Consider the following 26,155-nt stretch of genomic DNA (forward strand, 5'->3'; position numbering starts at 1 on the left):
GTGCCACGACTGTTCTGCAAAAGGAGATTAACCTGCTTGATACACAATCATAGGAAGACAACCGTATATACTTACTATTGTACGGAATGTAGTTGGTTCAGGATCTCATCTGAAAATCCATAAGAACTAAATATTTTTCCCTGCTTACTACTATTAAAGTAAACTTAAATATACAAAGATCTCGGTTTCCCTAATCAGAATTTTTCTATACAAGAATACACTTCAACAGACTGCTTTCCTACGTTCCTCCCACACTATAATCCCGTGCTTCTTGCCCTATTCACATACCAGCACGAGGAAACTGCCTTCCTTTCAAATAATTCATCTCAAGTTAATGTTTCTAAAAAATGTTCAAGGACTCACGTCTCTATGAAACGGCAGCCTTCTCAAAACAATGTTGATATCCAGCATACCGACCAACCACAGGAAAGAAATTAGCGGGGATATTTCTTCCAACATAATTATCGCCTTCACAAAACACAAATCTATATGGGCTAATCAACTATCTTTTTACCCAACAACATCAAAATTGAGCCGGCAAATCGCCCTTGAAAGTTAAAATTGAGCACCTGAGCATGTATATTGGTTCCCGATAATTTCAAACCAGAAAAGGGGAAACTAGATTTGTCTGGGAAGAAAGAACGGAGTAATCATTTTGCAACGGCAGTGCTGTTTTTATGGAAGGGCCACAAATTAGCCAATCTTTCCAGCATCCCGGCACTACTTTTGAAGTAGCCTGAGAAAGCTTGGGGAGTAGCTGGAGGTGGGAAATCCTCAGCTGGCATAGCAAATGGTCGAACCATTTTCTCAAACTTGTCTAATGTGAGACAGGACCCTACTTCTTGCAATCTCTCTGGACCCATTATTGGCAATGTGTGCTCTTGATGCAGCAAAGATGCTTCCCCACCATCATTCTGTGCCAAAACATTCCAATGGAAAAATATGACCTCTCAGTAAATTTTTCTCAGGATCAAACAACTGATAAAATAAATAATATTTTTTCTTAAATTATAAGGGAAATCACATAACCTCTAAAGGACTTAAATCTGCACCGCGACTAAACGTCATCTCTATTCGAAACCTCTTTGGGTCTTCTAGAGCTACCTGCAATAATGTGTGCATGTGTACAATCAGCAGTACGAACTGTATCATGTAAATTCAAATGATCAAAGAATATTTTCTATTTAATAATACATCTTATATATTCTACAATCTCGTTGTGCTTCCGGGAAGTATCAATCTTTGGGTGATTAAAAACAAGCATAACATCTATGCTCTGAGCCAAGAACTTGCAAATAGAAAAATAAATGATAGACCTAGAGAACAGGTGCATGTACTGCAGACTAGGATGCTAATACTCCTGACAATGAAGTATGAGGGCACAGTAAAATATGAGTAATAGAAAATTCATAAAAATTTCAATTCTCCGAAGAAGCTGAAGGGAACCATAGTATGGTCTGCTTCCTTAAAAAGATCACCTCAACTTTCTGGAGACTTGTCTAAATCAATATCTCCGAAAAAATATGTAGGAATGAAGCTCAAAATACTCTTCAACTTTTCTGGAGACTTGTCTAAACCAATATCTCCAAAAAAATATGTAGAAATGAAGCTCAAAATACTCTTCTCTATTTTTGGTAAATTTATCTTCCTCCACTTTGCTCATTTTAGAACAATTTCTTCTATAGTCACAAGTCAGGAATACAGATTGTAATATTGTCAGAAAGAGTATTAATGTTCTAAATTAAGGAACTGTCCAAAACTAAGTCAAATCTGCTTACCTCTGTATTTTCAAACATCCTCAGTACAATATAACTCATGTAGTCAAGTTCTCTCGTTTTAAAGAGTCGTTCCAAAGCATTTTCACAGACAAGGCTGTCCTCTCCTTGTAGAGATTCGTCAAGGTTGCAATAGCGAAGAACGTTCATTAGAGAGTGTATATGAGATTCCTGCCAAATCAGAAATTAATAAGAAGATAGCTATCAGAAAATGGTAAAACGGCATGCATGTTACTAGTTTAGTTTCAGTCCTCCTTGCATGCTTTACTCAACTCAATTTAAAAAGACATTCTTATCGAGTAAGCTAAATAAAAGAGCAATCATACAACATTATCGGTAGATGAAGGAAAATTACCTGATTAATGTAATCACTTTCTAGTCAAATCAATTCAATTTGTTTTCAAATTTCTCAAAAGAACCAGTTAGTTCTGAATTATCAGATTGAGATACATCATGCTTTTACAGGATTGAAGAACTAACATAGTAGAGCAACGATCTGTAAAGATATTAGGTGGAATGAACTGCACCTCAGGAAATAATAGATCCATAATTGAGAAAGGGAACTTAACCAACACTATATCATTGGGACTGAGGCTTGACTGCTGTTGGTTATTGATGATTAAGTAAAGCAATTCATATTCAACAGAATCAAATAACATTAAATATCTAATATTGTTCTTCATAAATGGGAATCATCAGATGAAACTATCAGACATCTGCAATAATCATTGATGGTCACTAAAATAGCAAAATGATGGTAGAACTAAGATATTACAATCTCCAAAGCATGATTTCAGATAAAATAAAGTTTGACGCAATATATAAGATATAAATCATCATCGATGGTCATTTTATAATCTGCAGAGCGAAAATACATAAAACTACCAAAGGGCCAGTCAAATTGGCAATCATGTAGAAGACCTACTGAAACACAACATAGAAACATAGCAATTGCCTGGCATTAAGAAAGATGATTAAGCTTGACAAATAGAACTCCAAGCAGATCAAGTGCAGAACGTGTTCAGTAAAATAAAGCACTCTTGAAGTGCAATCATTCATAGAAAATATAAGCAACAGAGAGAAGGAATATTACTAAAAAAATACCTCAAATATAGATAGTCATACGTACCGAAGTGAAATAAAGCCTTGTGCGGACATGTCTTTCAGGTGTCTTTACATTTGCATACCTGAAAATAAATCAATTGCTAAACTAAATCTCATTGGAAGATCAGTAACAAGGTCTTAAATTATTAGGTCAATGACAAACTTTGGGTCTAAGCGATATTTGATTTCTTTGTCATCGTCATCATCTTGGTCAAGTGATTTTTCGCTTGTGAAGCTAGATCTTCTTGTGTCCTCATTCCTACTCTGAGGCTTTGTTTGGTAATCTTTCTCCTCCATCCTAGTTTTACAAGAGGTTGAAGTTTGATTTTCACTTGATTTTGGTTCAGCAACACTGATTGCCTCTTCTCGAGTGTTATGCAGGTCAATTAAAATTTTTCCCAACAAACGACGGGCAATCTGAAGCAAAGAATACATGAGACCAAATAAGAAACCGTTAGAATAAATATAATAAATCCATCTCTAAACATGCTTGCCAACCAAATAAATACTTCTACACATGCATATTAAAACATTAGTAATCTATAATTGTCCTTTTTCTTTCATCCTCTTATGTGCCTGTGCTATAAAATGGATACATTGAAAAGTAGTATTAGCAAAGCTCACAATCTTGACATAGCAATACCAAATACAAAATATACTAATATATGTAGTTAATTCATATCCCTGGTTACTTCAGGAGGTTGCAGTGGTTCTATGACATCATGATTCTCACAAATTCAGAGCCAACCAACAGAAAGTTTCACCAAATGCTTCAGTATGGGTTTAATAAACCTGCTTCTGGTAGCTTATGCAAGCATAACAATTATCATGTGCATTCTCTGATATTACGCAAAAACTTTGACAAACTATAAAGACTGATTGCTACTCTTTTCCTTGCAAAACCTTTTTTGTGCAAGAAGTCTCTCTGCAAACAATACCGCATCAGTGACCAGTCCACCTTAGCACCCACCTTCCTTTTGCCAAAGTAGATGAATTGTTTGTTATGCACACAACAGCACGTCGCACCTCACAACCATGTTAATTGCAACTCATTTTCCTTTGATCATAAATGGCAACACCAATACTCCTTTTTCTTCTATTTATTTATAATGAAACCGCATTATCTCACAAAAGTTCTATCCCTTTAAATCTGTATCCTCAAAGCCCACTTCTATCATGAACAGCAGAGAGAATCATATGATAATATTCAAACTTCAAAGCTAGTCAGTGATTAGTGCTAAGATTTACAACTATACTTGAGCTGTGGTTTATTATTCCATTGGATTAATCCTAATCCGAAGGTCAATGGCTTCACAAGGATAGCTGCTGAAGAAAAACAGATGTTATGACTGAGCAAGAATGAAACACAGGATGTGGAAAATGGAAATCTTTCAGAAATAAATGGAACTCAGGCTATGATTAGAAATTAACTTAGATGAATTTAACTTGTACTAGTGATACATATAAATTTTGGTGCAGTAAATCAATGATGAAATGGATATGCACATGCAATATCTTCCTATTGGATATCCTTGCATAAGATTGTCACAGTAAAAGAGAACTTTCACAGAAACATACCTTTGAGCCAATTTTGAGTTTCTGCTTTGGATTTATGCCGTACTCATTCGGAATAACCCCATCAGCAAGTAACTGAAATAACCAATTATAAAATCAAATGACATGAAGATGAAACGAAAATCACATGACACATGCAAGAAAATTTTATACCTAAACAGTTAATGGGCTTAACTCCTAAACAGTTAATGCAGAATGTAGAGCGACAAGTATTGGAGTATATGCAACTCCGAAATCCTAACTATGTATGAAAGCAATAGATATTACATCCAGACACCCAGGTTTGACATCCAATGATCCAAGTCATTCCAAACCCTAAAAACTAGCTTCACTAAATAATAAACACATCACAAATACTACAAAATAGATTGAACTTTTGACCAATTCCTATTTGTATTCGTCGAAATGGATTGGCTGATACGGCTGGTTTAGCTGATCGCCAATCCAAATCGTCCAAAACAGATGGCCAATATGCATCATTTTTTTTTCAAGTGGCCGATCGTGATCCCGACCCCGACCCCGAAACCTATACTTAGCGTTGCTAGAAATAGCTACTCCACATTCTTTAATACCCTTCTACTAGCATTATATACTGGTAATAGACTGCATATATTCCTCATGAACCTTCACCTCAATATCAAATTCAAGATCAATAGAACACCTAGTAATCACCAAAATATAATAAACTACCAGTCATGATCACCTGTAAGGAAATTGCATGCTACTATTTTTTAATAAAGTGAAGATGCCACTGAGTTGAAGAAATTTTCGGGCAAGACAAACTGCACTAAAAGAATAAAATGATGCCTCACTATTGCATGGAGCCAGTAAAAGGAAGGAAGATAAGATAAACGATGCAGCCAGCCGTGCATAAACAGGGAGAGGAGCTTCAAGTGCATCAAAATTGCTCAAAAAATGAAAGGAAGTTCACTGATAGAAGTATGAAACTTCAGGTTGGCACTAGTTACTGGTGAAGCAACATCGAAACTGAAAGTTACAGTAGGAAAAAGAGAACTTCTAATTACACATATCAAATTAGGAGACAAATAAGTGCAGTGACGGACAAAATGAAAAACAATGAAAACAAACATGGGGAAAATATAGAAGTAGAAGAGAAGAAAAAATGAAAAACTTTTTCATTTTCTGTAACAGCCCATGTCTCATTGTATGAAACTTATTATAGCTTGTACATTTTAAAGCAGTGAAAAGCCATATTGCTCCAGATAAAGGATAATTACCAAATAACTTGATGTATAAATATCGACATGTAACACAGAAAACCAAAACTTGCTAGCGCAGAATAAATCTGTGGTACTGAATATAAGACTAATTCTTCAACAACAACATAAAAGTTGTAAAAATATATCCAATCTAGAAAAGAAGAGATTTAGACTTGAAGATGAATATAAGAAAATAAAAGTACTCTCTCAGTGATAAAAGAATAAATAAAGAAGAGTCTTCCTTTTACCTGAGCAACTTTGAAGAGCTCGGCCAAACCTTCAAGATTGAGATGAGCATTATGCAGGAGATCATACCTACAATGAGTTCAATATTTCATATATCAAAATTCAAAACAAAAATGAGAAGGTTTTATAGGGAAACACATACTTCATTAGATATCAAACATAACAACTGGTTAATAAGGACCATAGTCAACAATTGTGAAGGACAACAAGAATAGTAATTAAAGTTATTCCGCCTGTTATCAATTTCTTAGATAAACATGGAAACTACAAGAAAAGGTCCCTTCAAACAAATTTGATGGCGCTTACAATCATTGGCATTGAAACTTTCCACTGCAGGACAAAAAAGGAAACTCAGCTGGTCAACCAATGCTTTAAAAAACTAATTGCACCCTTGCTAAGAACATCTTTTTAAGTAACTATAAGAGGAACACAATTTTGTGTCTGCTACTGAAAGCATCCATCACTTACCCTCTCTCTTTCAGTGACAACAGCTTAAAAAAAAATTTAATGTAGCAATGTAACATCAAAGGCACCCATTAGATGCTCAAAAATTCTTCCTCAGATGTTTTTTATCCATAGGTGTTATTTGATATAGTTCATTATTGTTCACTATATTAAATTAATTTGTCTAATTTATTTTATATTGTTCACAATCTTTGAATTAGGAAATTAGGAATTCTAAGGAAACTGTATTTGATAATGTTTGCTAAGTTGCTGCTTGGTCGCATAAAAAACCTGCCTTGTCCTTAATGATTACGAAAGGTATATTAACTAACTTAAGAAAAACAACACAAATATCATATCTCCTAAATGCAATTCTAATGATGTGCAACTTAAAAGGCGTCTTTCATCAGACAATCAATTACTACTTTCTGCAAGTGCTTTATTATGATTTATTAAGCTTCATGTTGTACTGACATTTTCTAACTAGCTTTCATCTAGACCTTATTTGTTTCTCATACAAATAGACACATTTAGCAAATTGCATGCAATGTCTTTGTTATTATGATATAACGGGGCAACATTACTGAGTCAAAAATGACATCTTGAGATTGCATTGTAAGTTTGTGATAGTCTACAAACCTCCCTATTTGATTTCAATGCAGAAAAGAAAAATAAAATCAGGATGTGTACTTAAAATATGCATTGACTTCAGTTATGAAGATAGTTAACTATTAAATGTCTACTGAATATAATCCTTACTTGCAAGAATCGTAGACATCTGGGATTTGTGTAATGTCAAATCGGCTGCATGACCAAAAACAAAATGATGAGTTAATATCGAAGCTAGTTGAAAGCATACTAGAAATATCTCCATTGATAAGACAAATATTTGAATATTTTGATTGAATAAAGGATAACTACTAGTGCTCATAGGTACCATACTCTTTTCTTTCATTATATAGGTCTCTCTCAAGCTTCTTCCAGCGTGCAAACATTAAGAGGAAGCCTTCACTACCACACGGCAATCCAGCAGCAATACGAGCCACATCAATTATTGTCATCCCAAGGGCCTTCGCTTGGTCATACGGAGGAAGTACAGAATAGGAACTTGTCATTGCAAGTTTTTCATCTTCATCTTGAGCAAGTAACTTCACTTGTTCAGTTATTTTTTTGGTCAATTTAGCCTATTCAAGAGAATCCTGTTAGAAAAAAGAAAATAGCCACACCTATTTCTCCATTTTGACTCTACTATACTAAATCTAGAGGGCCTTTTGATATAGAAGCCTGCAGAATCAAGCTGTTTGGACTACAAGTTTAGGAGAGCAAAAGGACATATTAAAAAAATCAAACCATTTAAGTAAGTGGCAGCATGGTGCAAATAAAATAGTTGCAGTTCCTGATTGTATCTCAAACCACTCAAGCATCTCAAGGCATGGTTCAGTAAAGGCAAGCAAGAACAAGAAAACCAAAAAATCAATAGAACAAAAAGAAAGCTGGAGGAAGCTTGTTACATGAAGAAAGCAGCACAAAGAGGGGATAATTTAATTTGCATAATGAATCTTACACTGAATACATATGAATGAGAACTTTTGATGTTATGCAACTACATTAGTGCAAAACTCATAAAAAAGGGAGTGAGATCAGTAGAACATAAGCATCATAGAAGCGTTTGAATATTTCAACTTTCAATGATGATTCCTTTTCCCATTTACGCAGATTATCCAGTAGATGGTAGATTATCTCTCTTATAAGTTTTAGCTCCAAATTGAAAAGATTAGTTTTTTTTTCCACTTTAGAAGGGTAGCCTAACAATATTTTTCCTTCTTTTATTGGAGATAGCCGCTACAACCGCAGCCCAAATAAATTGATAGATAAACCCTCGGACCAAGTGAATCAAACGCTGTGGTTCGCAATAATGAGGAGGGCAAACTCCATAAAGAAAGACTGACGGTTTTTAAATATGTGTTCCTGTTAGAAGGGATTTCTTATGAAAAGGTATTCTCTGAGAAAAGTTAAAATCTTTGAGCTATATATAAGATCTTTTCTGTCAACTTGGAATGATTTCTTAGCTATCTCCAATAAAAGGCAAAATGCAAGGCCAAAAAATTTCCAAAATCCAACCAAGTGTGTTATGCCAACACTAGGAATGAGCATCTCAATAAGCTAGAGAGTACAAAAATGATATAGAGCATGCACACAAGAATATCCAAGAGTTCCAGATTTTTGGCATATTTGTTAAATTAATTGGCTTGTCATGAGACATATTAACTTACTAAACACCAATAGAATCTTTGGCAAAGATCAATGAAGAACTAGCTTCTGAAAAGCAGTGGGATGTAGAATATTTTTCATCAAGAGAATCTTTGGCAAAAGCAATCTTTACTCATCTATATGCAGATATAAATCATTGAAAACTTGAAATACACCTAAGAAACCTGTTAAAAAACGGATCCTTTTATGTACTTTGTATGGACCAGTTGCTAATATTAGGGGATGCATGTCTGGCTATCAATGCTATGAACATCTGCCAGTTTACACTTTAAACACTACTATTTGCCTTGGTACAAGTTAGAGTGCTGAACAAGCAAGTTCAAAGGGAATGGAAAATGGAAAGAAAATGCACCAACATTTAGCAATAAAATGTAAATCCTATTTCTAACAATTCATACGCAAGATTTCAAAACCCTCAAAACAATTTAAACTTTAAATCTCACATTCAATAGGGTATATAGACATCACAATGCCATCTTATTGATGCAAAGAAGAACCCTCTAAATTCCAATGAAAAGAGTCATTGACATGCTTCATCAGTAATAAAAGAAGAAAAACATCTTATACAGGGAGTCCAGCAAAAGAAAGAGCCTAATAGTGGGAAAAACTGAGATATATGCCAATTCAAAGTGAAAGTACCATTTTGGGGAGAAGTTGAGAAGCATTTGCAGGCAGGCCAGCACCATCAACCATCCATGGAAACTGCACTGATCCATTGCTATTTGCTGCTTTAGATTCAGAGATTATGATCTCATTTAACCTAGCCTGCATGGGTGTAGTGGATTTCAAAGACAAGAATTGTTGTAGAGCTTTTAGATAATTAGAATTTAGACTGTGCACTACAATTGTTCAGCTTCATTGGTGAAATATTACACAAATCAACAGATGCGTGAGGACAATTGATCAATTCAATGAATGAAATGTAATTAAAAGTTAAAACAAAGACTCCACGGTGAAATTGATGTGATTTGAGTTAGTGGATTGGGGCTGTCCAAAGGGGAGGGAGCCATGCTGAACCAGTCCATACGAGGTTGCTCATGTAATATTCTTTATCTAATCCTCTGAAATGCTCATCAACACTAGATTTGAAACGTTTTAAATGACAAGGTGTTAATTGGTTTTGGACCTTTGATTGTCAAGACACGAGTCAAGATCTACTGTTTTAGACAGCAGCAGATGAAAGCACTACTTTCCGCCAGGGAGTGTTTACAATCATATCTTGGTGGTAATGATGTTAGAGAGGAGTACATATCATGACTATGATCTCTCCAGAACATCAATAGCAATAATTGACTGAATAACTTTTCAAATAAAAAGACAAGATTGCCAAAGATAGCCAACTACATGCCTGAGCAGTAAGTAGAATCCTAAGCTTATTTGGTTCAACAATGGCCGTGCCAGTGCAAGCATTTAACATATTTTTTATAAAAATTTTAGGATATTTAGAGATATTTTAGATCTTTGGCATGTCAAATCTTTTATTTTTTATTTAAATATATGTATTAAAACCTACACTATAATGTTTTATCTTTAGATTATTTTATAAATGACTTATTTTATAAAAAAATAATAGTCAAATATAAATATTATTCAACACATAATATAATTAAATACATTTATTAAAACTAATATTAATGTGAATACTTCGTAATATAATTGAACATATAAACATTTAACATATAATATTAAAGTCGATTGATGATGATCAATGGAAATAAGAAAAAGTTACAAAAGTGGGCTCCACATGTTATATCATGTTTATTAAGAAAAACACTAAAATTGATTAAATAATTATTAATGAAAATAGAAAAAATATTAAATATGGTTCCACAATCAGCACGAAGACCGGCATGGCCATCCTTAATTTGGTTTATTATGATCCACAATAACCTTGCTTATGACGATAAACATAGTTTCACATCTATTAGTCTCTTCAAACTTGGATCATATTCTCTATCCATTTTGACAACTGTTTTGCCATATAGAACATATTCCTCAATGTGCCTACATAAGTAGCAACATTATTTGACCACAAATAACTTGATTATGCTCCATTTAATAGATCATTAAATAAAAAAAATTCATGATTTGCTCCATTTAACTAACACACCCTGCAAAGTTTCATGTTTAGGCAACTTTGCATACAGGTAAAGAAGAAAAAGTACCGGTGGAAATAAATGGAAGAATTTATCAACCGTCAAACTGGATTTTGTTTTCATATACCAGAGTCCAATTGAAAGGATATTGGATATCTTAAATGAAAGCTATTATTGGATATTTTGTTAAGAACAGAACGTAAGCTTCCAGAAATTCGCCAGCTAAACAAGAAAGTATAATATCTTAAACTTATCAAGAAATTCGCCAGCTAAACAAGAAAGTATAATAGTTAATGCTATTATGACTGGAATAACGATTTGGTGTTGCTAATTCAATATAATTGAAAACAAACCTTTGCTTCATCCATCTCAATGCTAGCATCTTCCAGTCCATCCAGCATTGATGAGTCCTTACTAACAAGTGAAACCTGAAGACATGGCAGGGACAAGTTACATGTGAACTTACACCATCTCAAAATGATATCTGCTAAAAATGACAAACAAACCAGAATTGGAGTTAGTTGCCCCTCCAAATCAAGAAGTCCTTTGGCAAATGCTGCGGCAGACATCTGTCGAGATATCACATTAGTGTACTTTTCAAAATTGCGAGTTAGGTTTCTCTAGGCATGTCCAGATGGATTCAGTTTAAGATTGGTGCAGGACATAGAGCTTTCAACAGAGCAATGAGCATAATACTATCACTATGTGAAGATTTGAGCCAGGCTGGGCCTGTTCAGGCCACTATTCATTTACCATTCTCCTAGCTTAAGCCCAGCCCAATTTGCAAATAAGGCCTAGGATTATCATGCCAGATTGGGGAGGCAATTTGAAATGGTTAACCTAATCGTTTGGGTCAGTCAATTGGTTTTTGCCAATTGACAAACAGCCTTTATTGTAAAGAATAGGAGATAACATTTTCTAGAAGATTGGCAACCATTAGGAAAAAGTAAAGCACATCAGCAAAAGAAAAAAAAAAAGGATGAAGAAATAAAGCAGAGTTAATAATGGAAAAGGTAAAAGTTCAGAATAATCTAAACTTTACCTGGACACGGCCCTCGTCTGAACTGTATATTTTTAGATCATGCCGGTAAGTACTATGGAGGCGAAGCAAGCCAGTTCCTTCACCTAAAATTACCAATGCTTCTAGTGATAAATAATTTTTCGTAGAAATTATTGAAAACAAGGAACATATGGTGAGAATATTATACTAAAAAACTTGATGAGCTTTAAGTAGAATAAACTATTTATTTACAACAGAAAGCATTTTGCCACAGTTTATCCAGTCATAATAATGTCTAACTTCTCAATATTCCTTATGTATTCAAATATAGTTCCAAATGAAGGCATATGGCTCTGCGTTAAATTTACAGTAAATTTGAACATTAAAATTAACCATACCAGACTTACTTCCTTTATTCTCAACCTCAAAGAGAATATTCTAACCAACATAGAAAACTACTATTTTGACTCCTCAACCCACAAGTACCTAATTTATGACTATGGTGACTACGCAATTTCATCAGTTCACAACATTCTTGAAAGAGACTGTATTCGTAATAATATAGAAAAAGGAAAAGGTAAAAAATGAGAGATCACAAACTCACAAGAAGCAACAATAATAAAAATGCCTTTCAAATTGAGTATCTGTACAATGAAAGGATTACACGAAATTCCATAAACTAATAGGAAACTATTTTGATTAATATGCCTTTAAATGCAATATTGGTTATATATATGTAATCGTGTACATAATCTCCAACTCAGAGGATGTGAGCTTTGAAGACCATCCTAATTTCACATATTTTTTGCATGGTTAATCAGTTGAAATGCTTTACCAAAAAATAGCATCTTCAACAAAATGCAAGAGATTCATACAATAGCAAATTCTTTTTATTTTTTTAAGTTAAATCCATAATCTCTCATAGGGAGAGCAGGAGAATAACAGAGAACAGCATGATCCTCAGAGAAATAAATGACTTATTAACAACAGGCTCAGACAATATCTCTGAGTGACAAATAACCTGGATACATATTGTTCCTGAAAAACCTTCCAAGTTCTTCTGCCTGCACCAGAAAGGGAAGAAAACCTAAAGTATCAGTGGGATAATCAGTATTAACAGATTATGCACAAAATAATTATCAACATATCATGTATTCTCATATACCACAGCAGATAATTGAAATTTTAAATGGAGAGATTCTAGCACCGTTCAATGAACAACTAAGAGTTGGCTACCTAGAAAAGAAGCATCTACTGCAGGTAAAGTGTGACCTGTGTATATAGATGAAGCTCAAGTTCTCTAGTGAGCATTGAGCTGGGATCTCAGGTGTGGACTCAAGAAAATAGATAGAAGGAAAAATGAAAGAAACCTGCTTTCTTCCAGCATGAGTTAGCACTCCTCCATACTTGAGAACCATTAGAGCTTCAATTGGACGTTCCTCTTCACCATCACCATTATTTTTTGGAACTTTGACCCATTTTAGTGGTTTTAGCTGCACTTTCCTGTATATACCTGAGAAATGTCCACCCTGAATGCCACAACAAAGAGTATAGAGTATAAGAAATCTCGAGCCAATGAGCCCTTACAGTTTCTCTAAAACTTAGCACCCTTAAATGACAATATAGCAGTGAGAATATAAGTGAAAATGACCAAGCAAAGTTAGAGCAAAAAACACAGCAAAGCAAATCCATCAGGTAAACTATATCCCCAGATAGTTTTGGAAAATCTTGTGAAGTGCAATATCCTTCGTCTGGATCAAACAAGAATCACTGCAACAACTTGCTTATATTTTTCCCAGCCTTGATTTGAAATTGCTACCCATTGTGAAGTTGTCTGCTTTATATAATGCCTCATCAATAATTTAAGAAATGAAGAAATATCAGCCATCAGAAAGGCTTTCCTCGTTTTATTTTCTAGAACCATGAAGCAGGAAATGAGACAAAACCAAACATGCCTTTTAGGAAAAAAAATGATACTACTTTAATCTACAAGTTCATAAAAGATCAAATATAAAGGCAAACAGACACGAATATTAACAACATGACGGATGCTTATTTAATTTTATACAAAGTAAAAGATAGTACATATTTTTACATATGCATCATAGTAGTGAAGAGTAGATAGTCCCAAATATTGTCTTATTGCACATGACAAATCTTGATGACACATGCAGAATTACTTCTTATGGAAAGTTATAGCGATATTAAGCCAAAATAAAATAAAATCAAATTCCAGAATTACTAAATTACCTCTTCAAGCACCGCTTTGACTTGACGAAGTTTTTCAGCATGTTCTAGGTCTTCAGCATCACTATCACTCTCACGGCCCGACCTAATTTAAGGCATAGACCTCTAAGTTCTTAGTACAGGAGAGCACATTAGAAAATCTTGTTTGGAATAACAAAATATATTTCATACAATTTAAGGTCACAAGTGCTTACTGTTAATCCAAGCAAGCAAGTACCAAACTCTACTGCAACATGGTCTTAAAAAAGGATTGATCATACAATTGTTCTCAAACATAATATGACTCTTAAAATATGGCACCAGAAAGTCAGCCTATAATGGCTAATAAGATCCGATATATTACTCTTACCAGACTTACAGTATGTAATACTTTTTTAGTCTTTGCATGTCTCAGTATTTTGCTTTTCAAAAACATACCTAGTAGGTGGAACTAGAATTCTTGTAGCATCCAAAAGATCTTGCAATTGTACGGCACTCTTCAGCTTTGTCTGCAGCAAAGGCATAAAAGAATGAAAGAAAAGAAGAATATAATATTATATAAAAGCTCATTAACATTCTAAATGAAGTTAATTATCTGAAAATCAGTAAGTCCTGAAGATAAGAACCTCAGCTCTTGCTTTCCCACTGTTGTATTTCAATAACAAATTTAGTAGCTTTTCTTCTGTTGCTTTCAATTTCACCTTCTGCTTTGGTGTCCGATCACCACTTACAAAATTTGCAACAAATATTCAATAAGTAGGAAGATAATATCCATGCTTTTAAGGAAGAAAAGTTCTTCTTACTGGCGGATAATGGCTATAACACAACGCAACTCTTCTGCCTGACCAAATGTGCCAATGATTCCACTTCCTTGACGAGTTAGGCCCTCGGAACTTTGGACTGCTTCATTAACTTTCCAAGGAAGAGTAGGAGGAATAGTAGAGGAAAGATGAGGAGCTTTTGCATCAAGAAACATCTTTCTCAAAATGCATGCAGTGTCATCATAGTACCTAAGTGATGAAACAACTTACCAAAGAAATCAGATACTGAAACGGAAGCACATAATTGTGGAATTTTCATATCAGAACTCGTCAGGAAAACTATATATAACTAAAACTATGTATGAAGAAGATTACTTGTGTGAATTCTTCACGAAACTCCAACCATTCACATCACACACGTAAGATCTTCCCTCACACCTTAAGAGATCAAAGCCACAGACCTACCAAAATATAGAGTAATTTAGACCAAAAGTAAAAAAATAGTACAAGTAGTCTCTACAGAATTTGAAGGCAGATATTAGCTGCATAGGTAGGTTACCAGCTTGCTATGATGTAAAGTGTACACCCACATTAAAGTGCAGTGGGTCACATTAATGAATTATGAGCCACAAGTTACGGCTCTTCAAAAATAAAAAATCATGTAAATATGTACATAACATAAATTTTGAAATGCAAAGTGCAAAGTGCAAACCATCCTTCCATTTTGACTTTGTTTTCAAAGAATAAACCTGAACCTTTGAAAATAAGAAATTGCTCTATTTCTTGCAAATAATAAACGAGAAGGAATATGTAACAACCAATCCCTTAAAAAAAAAGTGGCATGGCGTGGGAGCATTTGCAAGGAGGGAGCATGGTGCTGCCAGCAGTCGGCTCGACCAACCGAGCCGAGCCAAGTGACTGTGGTGGACCCCGCAAATTACCATAGTATTGTCATAATCAGCATGCATCATATATTGATATATTTGATAAATTTATAATATGGTTGTATTACTGGGGATCCACACACACACACGCACACACGTATATATATATTGATTTATGGCATAAGATTTATTATCTATTTATATATTATTGATCATGCATTTTTATACTTATTCATAACATGATGCTTCTTTTTTATTTATATTATCCAAGAAATTATTACTCTTTGCTTAGCATTATTGGTTTGGGATAAAGTCTATTTATTGAGCTTTTAGCTCATGATTTTTTTTATTTTTTTTAAACACTAAATATGTGATACCTATAAGCAATTTAAAATATCGTGAAGAGACATTTTAGAACAAAGATGATGTAAACTAGACGTAATATGATATAGTAGATAGCTTACGTAGAAATTGAGTTGTATTGATATTGCATATATTTATACTCTATTATAATAGACAGAGATTTCTATAATATAGGTTGCATTACATTTTACTCTTGTATTAGTCATAACTTGATGGTTTGTAGTAGTATGTATGCATCTTGCCAGATTATGTAGTCGTCTTATATGATTATTGTGACTTTGGATATACATCTATGATTTATTTCTTGGATGGATTATTTTTGTGTAACCGCTCCGTTTGTCCTGTTACATACGTCGTGCATGCTATGTGGGAGCGTCAGCGTGCACGTGGATTGTTACAAATATGCTTAATTGAAAGAACATTAAGAACAGGAGTGAATAGTAAGTACCTCTTGCCTAAAAGCAGTACAAACATCTCTTGCCATTTGTTTCTCAGCTGGAGTCAACAGAACAGGATACCTCACCTTGAAGCATATAGAAAACAAAAGATCCAAAAGGAAAATTAGTGAAAATTTCCAGGTATAAACTTTAAACAACAATGGACATTCAGATCTTACTTCCTTCCCATCAGGATTCCTCATAACAACACCATCAACAACGGGAGATTTCCGTGCTTCAGCATGCGCATAACCAGAGCCAACTGTATAGACCTAATGTAGTAGTACAGATAAAAAATTGTAGAACTTTAGCATTTGAATAAACAGGAGAAAAGAGAATACACGCATGGCATATGACTATCGAAGAGATGCTATTTTCCTGTTTTGACTACATTGATGGATTAGACAAATTTCCACCACTATAATAAACTCAAGAATTACCATTCGTAAAATGAAAACACAGAATCCAGTAAAGAAGAAAAAGGTTTACAAGGAAATCATGGTTTTTTTTTTTGCAATCAAAGACATTTCAGAAAAGAAAATTCAACAATGAAATGGCCTTCAATAGCATAGACAGGATTAAACATGTTACCAGATCAGAAAAAGTTTAGAAAAAAATTGTATTAAGAAAGGCATTCACAACTTGTTCGGAAAAAGCCATCTAATATCTAAAACAGTTCTGACGTAAATCATAGAATCATTCACCAAAAGTAGTTGTATACAGTGTACTTTTGGCATAATGTCTATCCTAAAAAGTTTTCCAAGACAAACTTTAGGTGACAACAAAATCTACTGAACATGAATGCTATTTCAAAGAAAAGCACCAGGGAAACTATGTTTCTTGGGTTCCTCTATAAGTCTATAGTTCTATTACCAGGTATAAATATTTCTAGATATTTGTGGTAATAGTAGTAAAAAGTTTAAAATTAAATCTCATATAATATGGAAATATCCATCATAAACTCAAGAAGAGAAATCTCTGTAGAAAAGCTAAACCTTGCAAAATTATTTTCTCTGAGCACTAAGAGAGTGTAAATTTTCCTTCATATACAAAACTATAATACAACTTAAACCCCTTATAGTAGAGTATTTTTCCAACAAAACAAACATAAAAATAAATCAAAGTAAATGAGAGTAAGAAGCTACTTTCATATAACATAGTTCTTAAATTATATGCCAAATAAGAGAATTTCAGACGGAGGATCATTTCTATGTTGGGACTGAGAACAAAATGGTTCTATGAGCTTACTAACACTGGTACATAGTCTAGCTGTCAGTGTAAAGGAATATTTAAGGGATCAAGTATTGTTAAACGGTAGTATACAAGGTAAAGTTCAAGTGGGATAGATGGACAGAAAAGATACTCTCTTAGTTTGGTGGCTGAAACAGCAAGACAATGCATTTGCATTGTGAGAATCTTAAATCACGAAATTGTCACTAACTTGCAATATGTAAGAAATAACCCATATAGCAAAAATCCTTAGTCAGTACCTATTTTAGATTTTAGCTTACAATGCTGAAAGCAAAGAGAGAGGCCAACAAAAGTTAATAAGAAAACAATCACTCATTGTTATATCGAAAAAAAAAATCAAAGTAATAAATAAAAGAAGGTAACATAACCTTGACATCTGTACCCCCAGTAGGCATGAACTCCTCATAAATATAAGATCCCTCACGTCTCACTCTCCTGACTTCAGGATGAAATTCACTAGACCGGTTACCAACCTATCAAAATTACAAAGAATATTATACCACTAAAAAATATTATTTCGACATTCATGAAATGATAATGATTTTACATGAAAGCATTAAATGGATAAAGCAGAGGAGATTCCCCCATGAGAATTGCTCCAATTTTCTCATTTCATCATATAAACCACCGAAGTAGCAGTTTTATACTGATCGAGCTAAAACCAACAAGACCCAATTTATATTTGTCAAACCAACTTACCAACATTGGTCTCAATGAATAATGGAAAATAGCCTTTAAGAAGAAAAATCTTTGTTTGATTGACTTATGTTCAGAGTAGGCATCGCACTAAAATATGGAAGTAAACACCTGAGTGTTATAAGACTATAAGAGGCTGTTGTAGACAATTTGGTACTTGATAGAAGTAAACCTAAGAAACACAAGTTTCACCAAATTTCCTATACTTCTTTTTTCCTTTTTGTCCTGGCAACCACAATAGCTAAGCAAATGATCATTACCAAAATCGATGGCGTTTGCTTCACAGTCCATGCCAGAGACATTCTTATTGGAAAGTCCAAGAATGAAAAAAAAAGAAAATTTGAGAACATCCATCAAAACTATTAAATATAAATCTGCAAATATTTCAAGGATAAATTGTATTTATAAAGCAAACTAACTCAGGCACAAGTTCTAACTATTTATCATAAGTCTAACATGCTTACCAAAACATTTCAACATATATGATTTATGGGCCTTTTATGTCTGATATATCTATTAGACAAAGCAGAAACCAAGAATGAGAGAGATTGCATTTGCTACTGGCTGTATTAAGAGATCAGGTAAAATATATTCATACTTGAATCATGATTGAAACTAGAGATACCTTTCGAAACAATTCCTTCATTCCTCCACCAGCAGAGCTAGGGTAGTATATCATTATACTATGATCATCCCCTTTTGGAAGACAATACCACACATCAGAGAATAAAACTTGTGGAATATTATTCAATAAATGAAGCATAAATAAAACATGGAGCTACAAAAGGAGACTTGACAGTTCCAACTGCATTCATATTTTACATTCAAATATTGAAATATCATTATGACATGCAGAGTACATCAAATCTTTCACAATTCAAAACAGAAAATGTGGTGTCATTTACTTTAGCTATGTGCAGCAAAAGGTCCATGAAATCTCACATTGATTATTTGATTCCACAGTTAAACCTAGAAAAGATGCAAAATTTCTTATACAAATGAAATTTCAAACAAATAGGGGAAGTATAGTGTTTCCAGATATCAAAAGTTTGCATATCTAGATTCACTAAGTTGTTTTCTTGTTTATAAGCATAAAAACTGGTTTTTTTTTTGGAATGCTTTTAAGGATGTCAGATGATGATCAGCAGTCAGCACCATCAGTTCAAGCTTATAAATTAATTTTCTTGTGCATACATGTTCAGGATTAAACATATGGATTCCAAACTTGTTGAATTTAGCTGACAACATGGAAGAACTGAGGTCGAGATTCCCGGACAAACAGAAGCATGGTATTGAAACATTTTCTGACATATTAGAAATAATTACATTCTATATTCACTATTTAAAATGGGACCCATGATGCTTTAAACAGAAATAGAACCAACAGACTGATCCAAAATAAAAGGAAACTGCAAGGACAAAATACAAAAGATGTGGAAGTAAGTCTATTTCCAATCAGAAATCACTTTCAACGCCAGTATTGTTATTCTATCAAAACAAGAGAAAAGATCTGCTGACTTCTTATAATTAAATTTTTACATACTCAAATATATTCTCAGCAAATATTCATTCGATGATCAACAAAAGAGAAGCCCCACTTCAACTAAGATTTAGATAAGGAAACCATGACCCAAATAATCTTATTCTCATAAAAGAAAATCCAGAACTCAAGAAATAATGATAACCTCAATCTTAGTTGAAGTTCTCACTAGAGATTTCTGACTTGTGATGAAAGCACAAAATTAGGCAGTACTTTCACCCCATAGAATTTGACCATAAACTAGTTTACTTTCTAACTTCTAAGCAGATTTCTCCAGCAACTCAAGCTTCTAGAGTCGTATTTACTTATGCAAAATCAGCATTATTCTTTCAAATCAATAATTTCATTTACTGCCAACTGTCATTCTAGAGTCGTATTTCACAAAGATTTTATTAGCAAAGTAATTTTTAGTCACAAAAAAAATATAACTTCCATTTCAATAAAAAGAGTAAGCATGGCTCTAAGTATTGGAGAAAAATGAAAAATAAGAGAATGAACTTCACTTAAATCCAATTACAGAAGAAGCAAGTACTGCAAGATGAAAATGAAAAGAAAACACACACGCACACAAAATCTTTATCACCATATGAGGATCTATTACCGTCGATAGGTTTCTCCACAAAAGGTTTCCAAAACCGCTTCCCGTGAACTTCAACAAAATCTTCTTGCTCAACAAAATAGTCTAGCTCTTGATAAGGATACTCTCTATTCACAAGAGCATAATTTGGAACTGGAACCCCAAACATTTCAAGGCGCTAATTCATGAACATCATAAAGGTCAGATTCATTTTACATAACAGATTAAACAAATCTAGTAGGTAAATTATTAACTAACTCATGTGAATAAAAGAGTACTGGATAACTTTAAAAAAAAACAAAACAGGATAGACAAAAAACAAGCAGAACATGTATGATTACCAGAAAGCCAGAAACTATGTCAGAGTTCTTTTCATACCCTAATCAGGCAATATATGCTAAATCATACAAGCTAATTGAATATCTTCAATGAACTTCCCTTGGAGAATATTTTCTGTTCTGAATCAATCATTCCTCTCAACTAAAAATTTGAAAAAAAAAATTCTGGTTCTGATGTGGTGTGAGCAAAAGCATTTAGTTTTGGTAACTTATAAGGTGTTAATCTTTTAACTGTTTCAATTGGATTTTCAACTTAAGAGACATATAGATCCAAATTATCTGTACTAAATTAGAGAAGTGTAAATATAAGATTAAAAAATATCAAGAAATTATTAGGTGAATAATAGATCATATGACAGTTCAAACTCCTTTCTATGTAACAATTTCATAGTCTCAATAATGAAAAGTTAAAAGGTTATCTTAACAAAATGAACAATAATTGAAATATTCTTAAAAGGTTATTTCAATGTTCACTAACAGACCAAATATTCCAATCTCAATTCTATAGATATTTTCTCCAAGGTTTGTAACTTAGCCAACAAGAATTATCCTTCAATATATGAAACTGGAGTCCCAATCTTCCAACATCTTCCGATTGCTTACTTACATTGATTGGAAAGAAACAGTGAAATCAATAACTCACATTTGTAACAAAAGAACTTTCCACTATGATACACAGAACAAAGAAAAAGAGTAGAACAAAGAATGGAACTACTTTCAACAGGAATACAACTCTTCCTAGAAAAGAAGAAAATTAATTGAAAGAAACAACATTAAAGAATTTCCATGAAGGACCAAAACATCCAACTAAGTGATGTTATCATATAACTCCTAGAACTTCGACTTGCTGCTTTTAAAGAATAATGTTATTATCAGATCGGACTTCTTCCCGGTTATCACAGCAATTCATCAAGACTTTGTTTAGTACCCTCTCTCCCAGATAACTAGTTTAATAAATCACCAATACATACAGCAATGCCATGTTCCTTTATGTTTAAGGAACCATTGAAGGATTCTCATAAGTTGCTATTTAAGAACATTACTGGCATATAATTCTTCTTCAGGACTCAAAATTGAATTCAAAACTCTAGAAAATTACCAAAAAATGTATGGTCATAAGTAAAGAAACATTCTAGTGAACAGAAGAATAATTGATTAAGCACTTCAAAGGCAGATTGACTTGAGAATAAGAATATAGGAAAAGGAAAAGACTAACATGAATGTTATAAATCACTTCATTACATAAAGCAGGAAGTTTGCGTTAGATAGAAAAATGGATGTTGCAAAATAATAGCTGATGTAAAAATACCTCATAAACTTTCCTGCGATCGTGGAGGAGGTGTTGTGGCTGCAATTCATTCACTAAAAAAGGCCTAAATTGTTCAAAATACACAAATTAGTCTAAATTGAACTAGAAGGACATTAAAACTGACTCCTGTAAGCGAGATAGGAGACAATCTACTACTTATTAAAGTAAATGAACTTCTTAAGGATAAATGTGCATATAAACTTCACGTAGAATTAGAGAAATCAACTTCTGTAATATTCTTAACTTTACCTTCTCATGTCTCAGACGAACAGGAAAATAAAAAGGAAAATAGGCAAAGGTTAAGGATTGCAATAAATTAAATCTCAGTAATGTGTGAGATGATCTGATGATCATCAGGCAGGTTTCTATGGTGCTATACCTAAGAGTTCCAATTTTAAAGCTCAACAGTTCAAGATACTGAAAATAATGAAGTGCAACATGATCAAGAATGCTGTCCAAGATCACGTCAATTTCCGTTGCAAATGAAGGAAATAAAGATAAGTCAATAATATGTTTAGAAATATATTACAGAAAGAATGCAAAAGGCAAAATGTTGCACATCTATGGAATTACCTAATGCATATCATGCCAGGATAAGTATTCAATCCTAAGGTAATACTCCAAAAGAAAATTATTTGACATTCGAAACAAATGTTGGTGCTTAAGTGTACTTGAAAGTGGAAATAATCCATGGTGATAATAAGAGTATTTCTAACTTTGTCTATACCAATCAATCTCAATCAAGAAAAACCAAAGGTAATATATGACAGTTAGGACTTAGGAAAATACTCAAGCATCAAAGAAAGGATTTCACCTGCGCAAAGAAGCATATTGCTCGGCCTTTTCAAGGGGATAACCAGATGAAGAAAAGGCAATTAAGCAATCACAGATTGGCCAGCTGAAATATCCATAAAAATTATAATAAGAATTCATTTTTGGGAAATATCGATATCACTTATCATTATTTATTGATGCATGACACCATAATCATCCAAAGCTTAAGTGAGATGTTACAATGAGATATGTTAAGAAAACATTGTTGGAATCTAAAAATTGGCATTAATGTAGATCAAGAATAGTCAATCATCCAAAACAAGTCTTTAAAAGAAACATAAATCATATAATAAAATTACAAAATTTAGGTTAATAAGGGATGGAGATATTTGCCATCTGAAAGTATAGATTACTAAATACCATTCTTAGCTACCATTTTTTATTCACGCATATCCATGTTAACATGAAAGTACATGTTTTCAATTGAATAATGAGCCATGTCCTCTACGAGAGCATGTACTAATGAATTGGATTTCATCCATGTTTAGATCTTCAGAATGCAGATCATTTTACGGGCACACTGGGCCGGTTGGCCTCACTTGCACTCTTTTGGCATCAATAGGGAGTAGACATATGGCTGAAACAAGAACAGAGTCTAAGCTTTTCTGTTTAAGCACTGCACAGGAGCCGTACCTCTCAACTGAATCCTCAAGAATAACCTTGTCCCCGAAATATATGATCTGCACAAAAGTAACAGACACATAACAAAAAAATTTAAAAACTCAAAGTTAAAATTTTGGAGTTCAAAGTTCATTCATTTATTGACTGGACAGAAAAAATCATGATAATAACCTTCTTCTATTCTTTAAATTGGCTTATGTGTATGAGACCTTAGGTTATTTGATTGAGAAAAGGTACCACCATATCTGATTATAAAACTATGTTATCTATTATATAAAGAAGTCTTAAGCTGTAAATGAAGAATGGTTTCATGATTGATAATTCAGTTGTACGATAACACAATATTATCTGTTCTATGATCACAAACCCTGTAACATCTATAATAGATCACAATGCCAATAGCGTACGAGCATAACATCTATGTGGTAATACGAGATTGCTAAGATGAACATATGCACTAAGAAGCTACAACCAGATTAAGTGCCTAAGAAAATGCCTGGAAGTTTTAGATACTGCTTCTATCAAAATATTTAGTTAGGTTTCCTGTCCCACTATGTATGTGTACTATATGAAGCTACAAACAACTACACCTTACTTTGTGAAGCGGATTTCTGTTTCTACAGCATAAAACTCACTATCTCTACTGCAGGTAGGACACCCAAATGCAGCCATTCTCTTCATTAAACTTCACTACAGAGGAGTGAAAGAATTAACGCATCCACGGAGGATGTTTTACCCAATATGTAGACCATGTATAAGTACATACCAAGAAGTGAGTTTTTCATTAGGTACAAACAAGTACTATCTGATATCCTTTCAAGCTCTCAAACATAACTAGCATAGTATTATCGGACACTCATTCCAAGCTCACAAACATAAGTAAGATAATTCTAGGATACTCGTATACTTTCTTTGGAATTTCCATAATGCAATGCAATTGAGTTTTGGCATTTCTGAGTCTCAGTTGTGAGGTCTGCTTGCCTGTCTGATGGATCCAATGCACCATATCACAAGAACCAATAACCAATAAAAAGTAAGGCCTCCATTGTGTCGAAATATCAGAATCAGCCAGGAAAGAGAAAAAAAAAAAAAAAAGGATCCCATTCCTACCTAAATTTACATTTTCACAATCTTATAGATAATTCCTTACGCTATAAGAAAGAAAGAGTTCCCTAATTAATTAAATTTCTTCTAAGAAATGCAAGCCAAACAGCAAGCAGATCAATTAACCACACAAGCTTGCACGAGAGGATACCTGGGATTCCCCCAAACAGATGCGAAAAAGCAAAACAAGAATATTCCAGTCAAGACTACCGAAAAAAAAAAAAGAATATTCCACTCAAGAACTACAAAAAAAAAGAGAATATTCCATTCAAGAATTACTGCATAAAGAAACATAACATGAGAGGATACCTCGAATTCCCCGAACGCTCCCACCCTTCCAAGAATCTGCTCCATTGGAGCGGAGAGCACCTACAAAACCATAAACAAAGTTGGCAAACCAATAAGCACACGGAGCAAGAAAAAGGAGAAAAAATCCACTGCTATATAAGGAACAAAAAAAAATAGGATTAAAGGGTTACAAAAGAACGAGATCCCCACATCGGATATCACCTTCTTTTCCATGACGCAGACACCAATCTTGATCTTTTCTCCTCCATCCTCCATTTTCTCGTAATCTCACTCACTCACTCTCGAGTCGCCTCTTCTCCGTGAAATCTCTACTTCCCCCCACAAAAAAAAGGATGGAATATTCTGGAAATCAAAGCAGCGGAAGACCAGGTCCAATCCCGAGGTGTATATCCGGATCTGAGAACCAATTCCGATATCCGCCCACCGATACCGGCATCCAAGAAGATAACGGAGAGAAGGGTCGGCGAAGATGCGAAGCGGCATTTATAGAGATTTAAAATAAATTTTTTTAAAAAAACACAATAATATTTGGACGAAATTTGGGAAAGTATCACACTTACGTGCCACGTGGCCAGTAACTGTAACGCTCATGCTGTCTTAAAAAAAAAAAAAAAAAAAAAAAGATTTGCTCCATTTTCCTTTTATAGGCGCGTGCGCCTGTTTTGATAAATAATTTTCTGTATAAAAAGCTCGTGATGCTTTGACCGGATGGATGACTACCCCCAATAGCTCCCCCACTGGTCGAGAACTTGGAGATGGAAAAGACCATCACGTCAATCGTGTGTGAAGTAGTAAAGACTTTTCAGTTTAAAAATCTTGGCGGGATTTGATTGATTTATTTGGTGGTCGGAACATCGGTGATGCTCTCTCTCCTTTTCTTTTCTTTTTTATTCTCCTTAATTTATCTGGGTTTAAGTTGATACGGGAATCTTGATGCATCTTTTTGATCGGACCGGTGGGCCACTGGGAATGTTTTGTATGGCCCACCGTATTCTTATCCTCTAATAAGTGATGAGATAATTAAATCTATATATTATTCGTTCTTCTTTTATTTAAATAAAAAAAAAAGAGTCATCACTCATCCCTTTTTCTTTCTCCTGATAATTAGGTCAGAAAATAATTCATATAATTTATTAATGGTAAGGATTTAAATCATCTCCTGCTCAAATTAAAA

General features: G+C 33.8%; 1 protein-coding gene across 2 annotated transcripts; it reads right to left on the reverse strand.

Moving 5' to 3' along the window:
- LOC140762432 (inositol hexakisphosphate and diphosphoinositol-pentakisphosphate kinase VIP2-like) lies at positions 1-25,450 on the reverse strand. Of its 2 annotated transcripts, none has more exons than XM_073100230.1 (30): positions 25,171-25,450; positions 24,982-25,041; positions 23,581-23,627; positions 22,928-23,011; positions 22,114-22,177; positions 20,491-20,644; positions 18,975-19,045; positions 18,022-18,126; positions 16,582-16,674; positions 16,414-16,488; positions 15,094-15,179; positions 14,761-14,967; positions 14,584-14,683; positions 14,396-14,466; positions 13,982-14,063; positions 13,102-13,260; positions 12,753-12,795; positions 11,774-11,856; positions 11,238-11,300; positions 11,085-11,159; positions 9,275-9,400; positions 7,307-7,548; positions 7,124-7,168; positions 5,923-5,989; positions 4,458-4,529; positions 3,043-3,296; positions 2,905-2,962; positions 1,779-1,946; positions 1,030-1,104; positions 1-914 (listed from the first exon to the last, which is right to left on the reverse strand). In XM_073100230.1, exons 1-30 carry the CDS (start codon positions 25,234-25,236, stop codon positions 651-653), a joined length of 3,159 nt encoding a protein of 1,052 aa, XP_072956331.1. In that variant the 5' UTR covers positions 25,237-25,450; the 3' UTR covers positions 1-650. The 2 variants fall into 2 exon arrangements, with proteins under 2 accessions (XP_072956331.1, XP_072956333.1); XM_073100232.1 differs by having other exon boundaries at positions 2-914; positions 25,183-25,450.
- Positions 25,451-26,155: the final 705 nt, after the last annotated feature.

This window comes from Typha angustifolia, chromosome 7 (assembly GCF_048772165.1).
Source record: "Typha angustifolia cultivar Huaian chromosome 7, ASM4877216v1, whole genome shotgun sequence".
NCBI classification, from domain to species: domain Eukaryota; kingdom Viridiplantae; phylum Streptophyta; class Magnoliopsida; order Poales; family Typhaceae; genus Typha; species Typha angustifolia.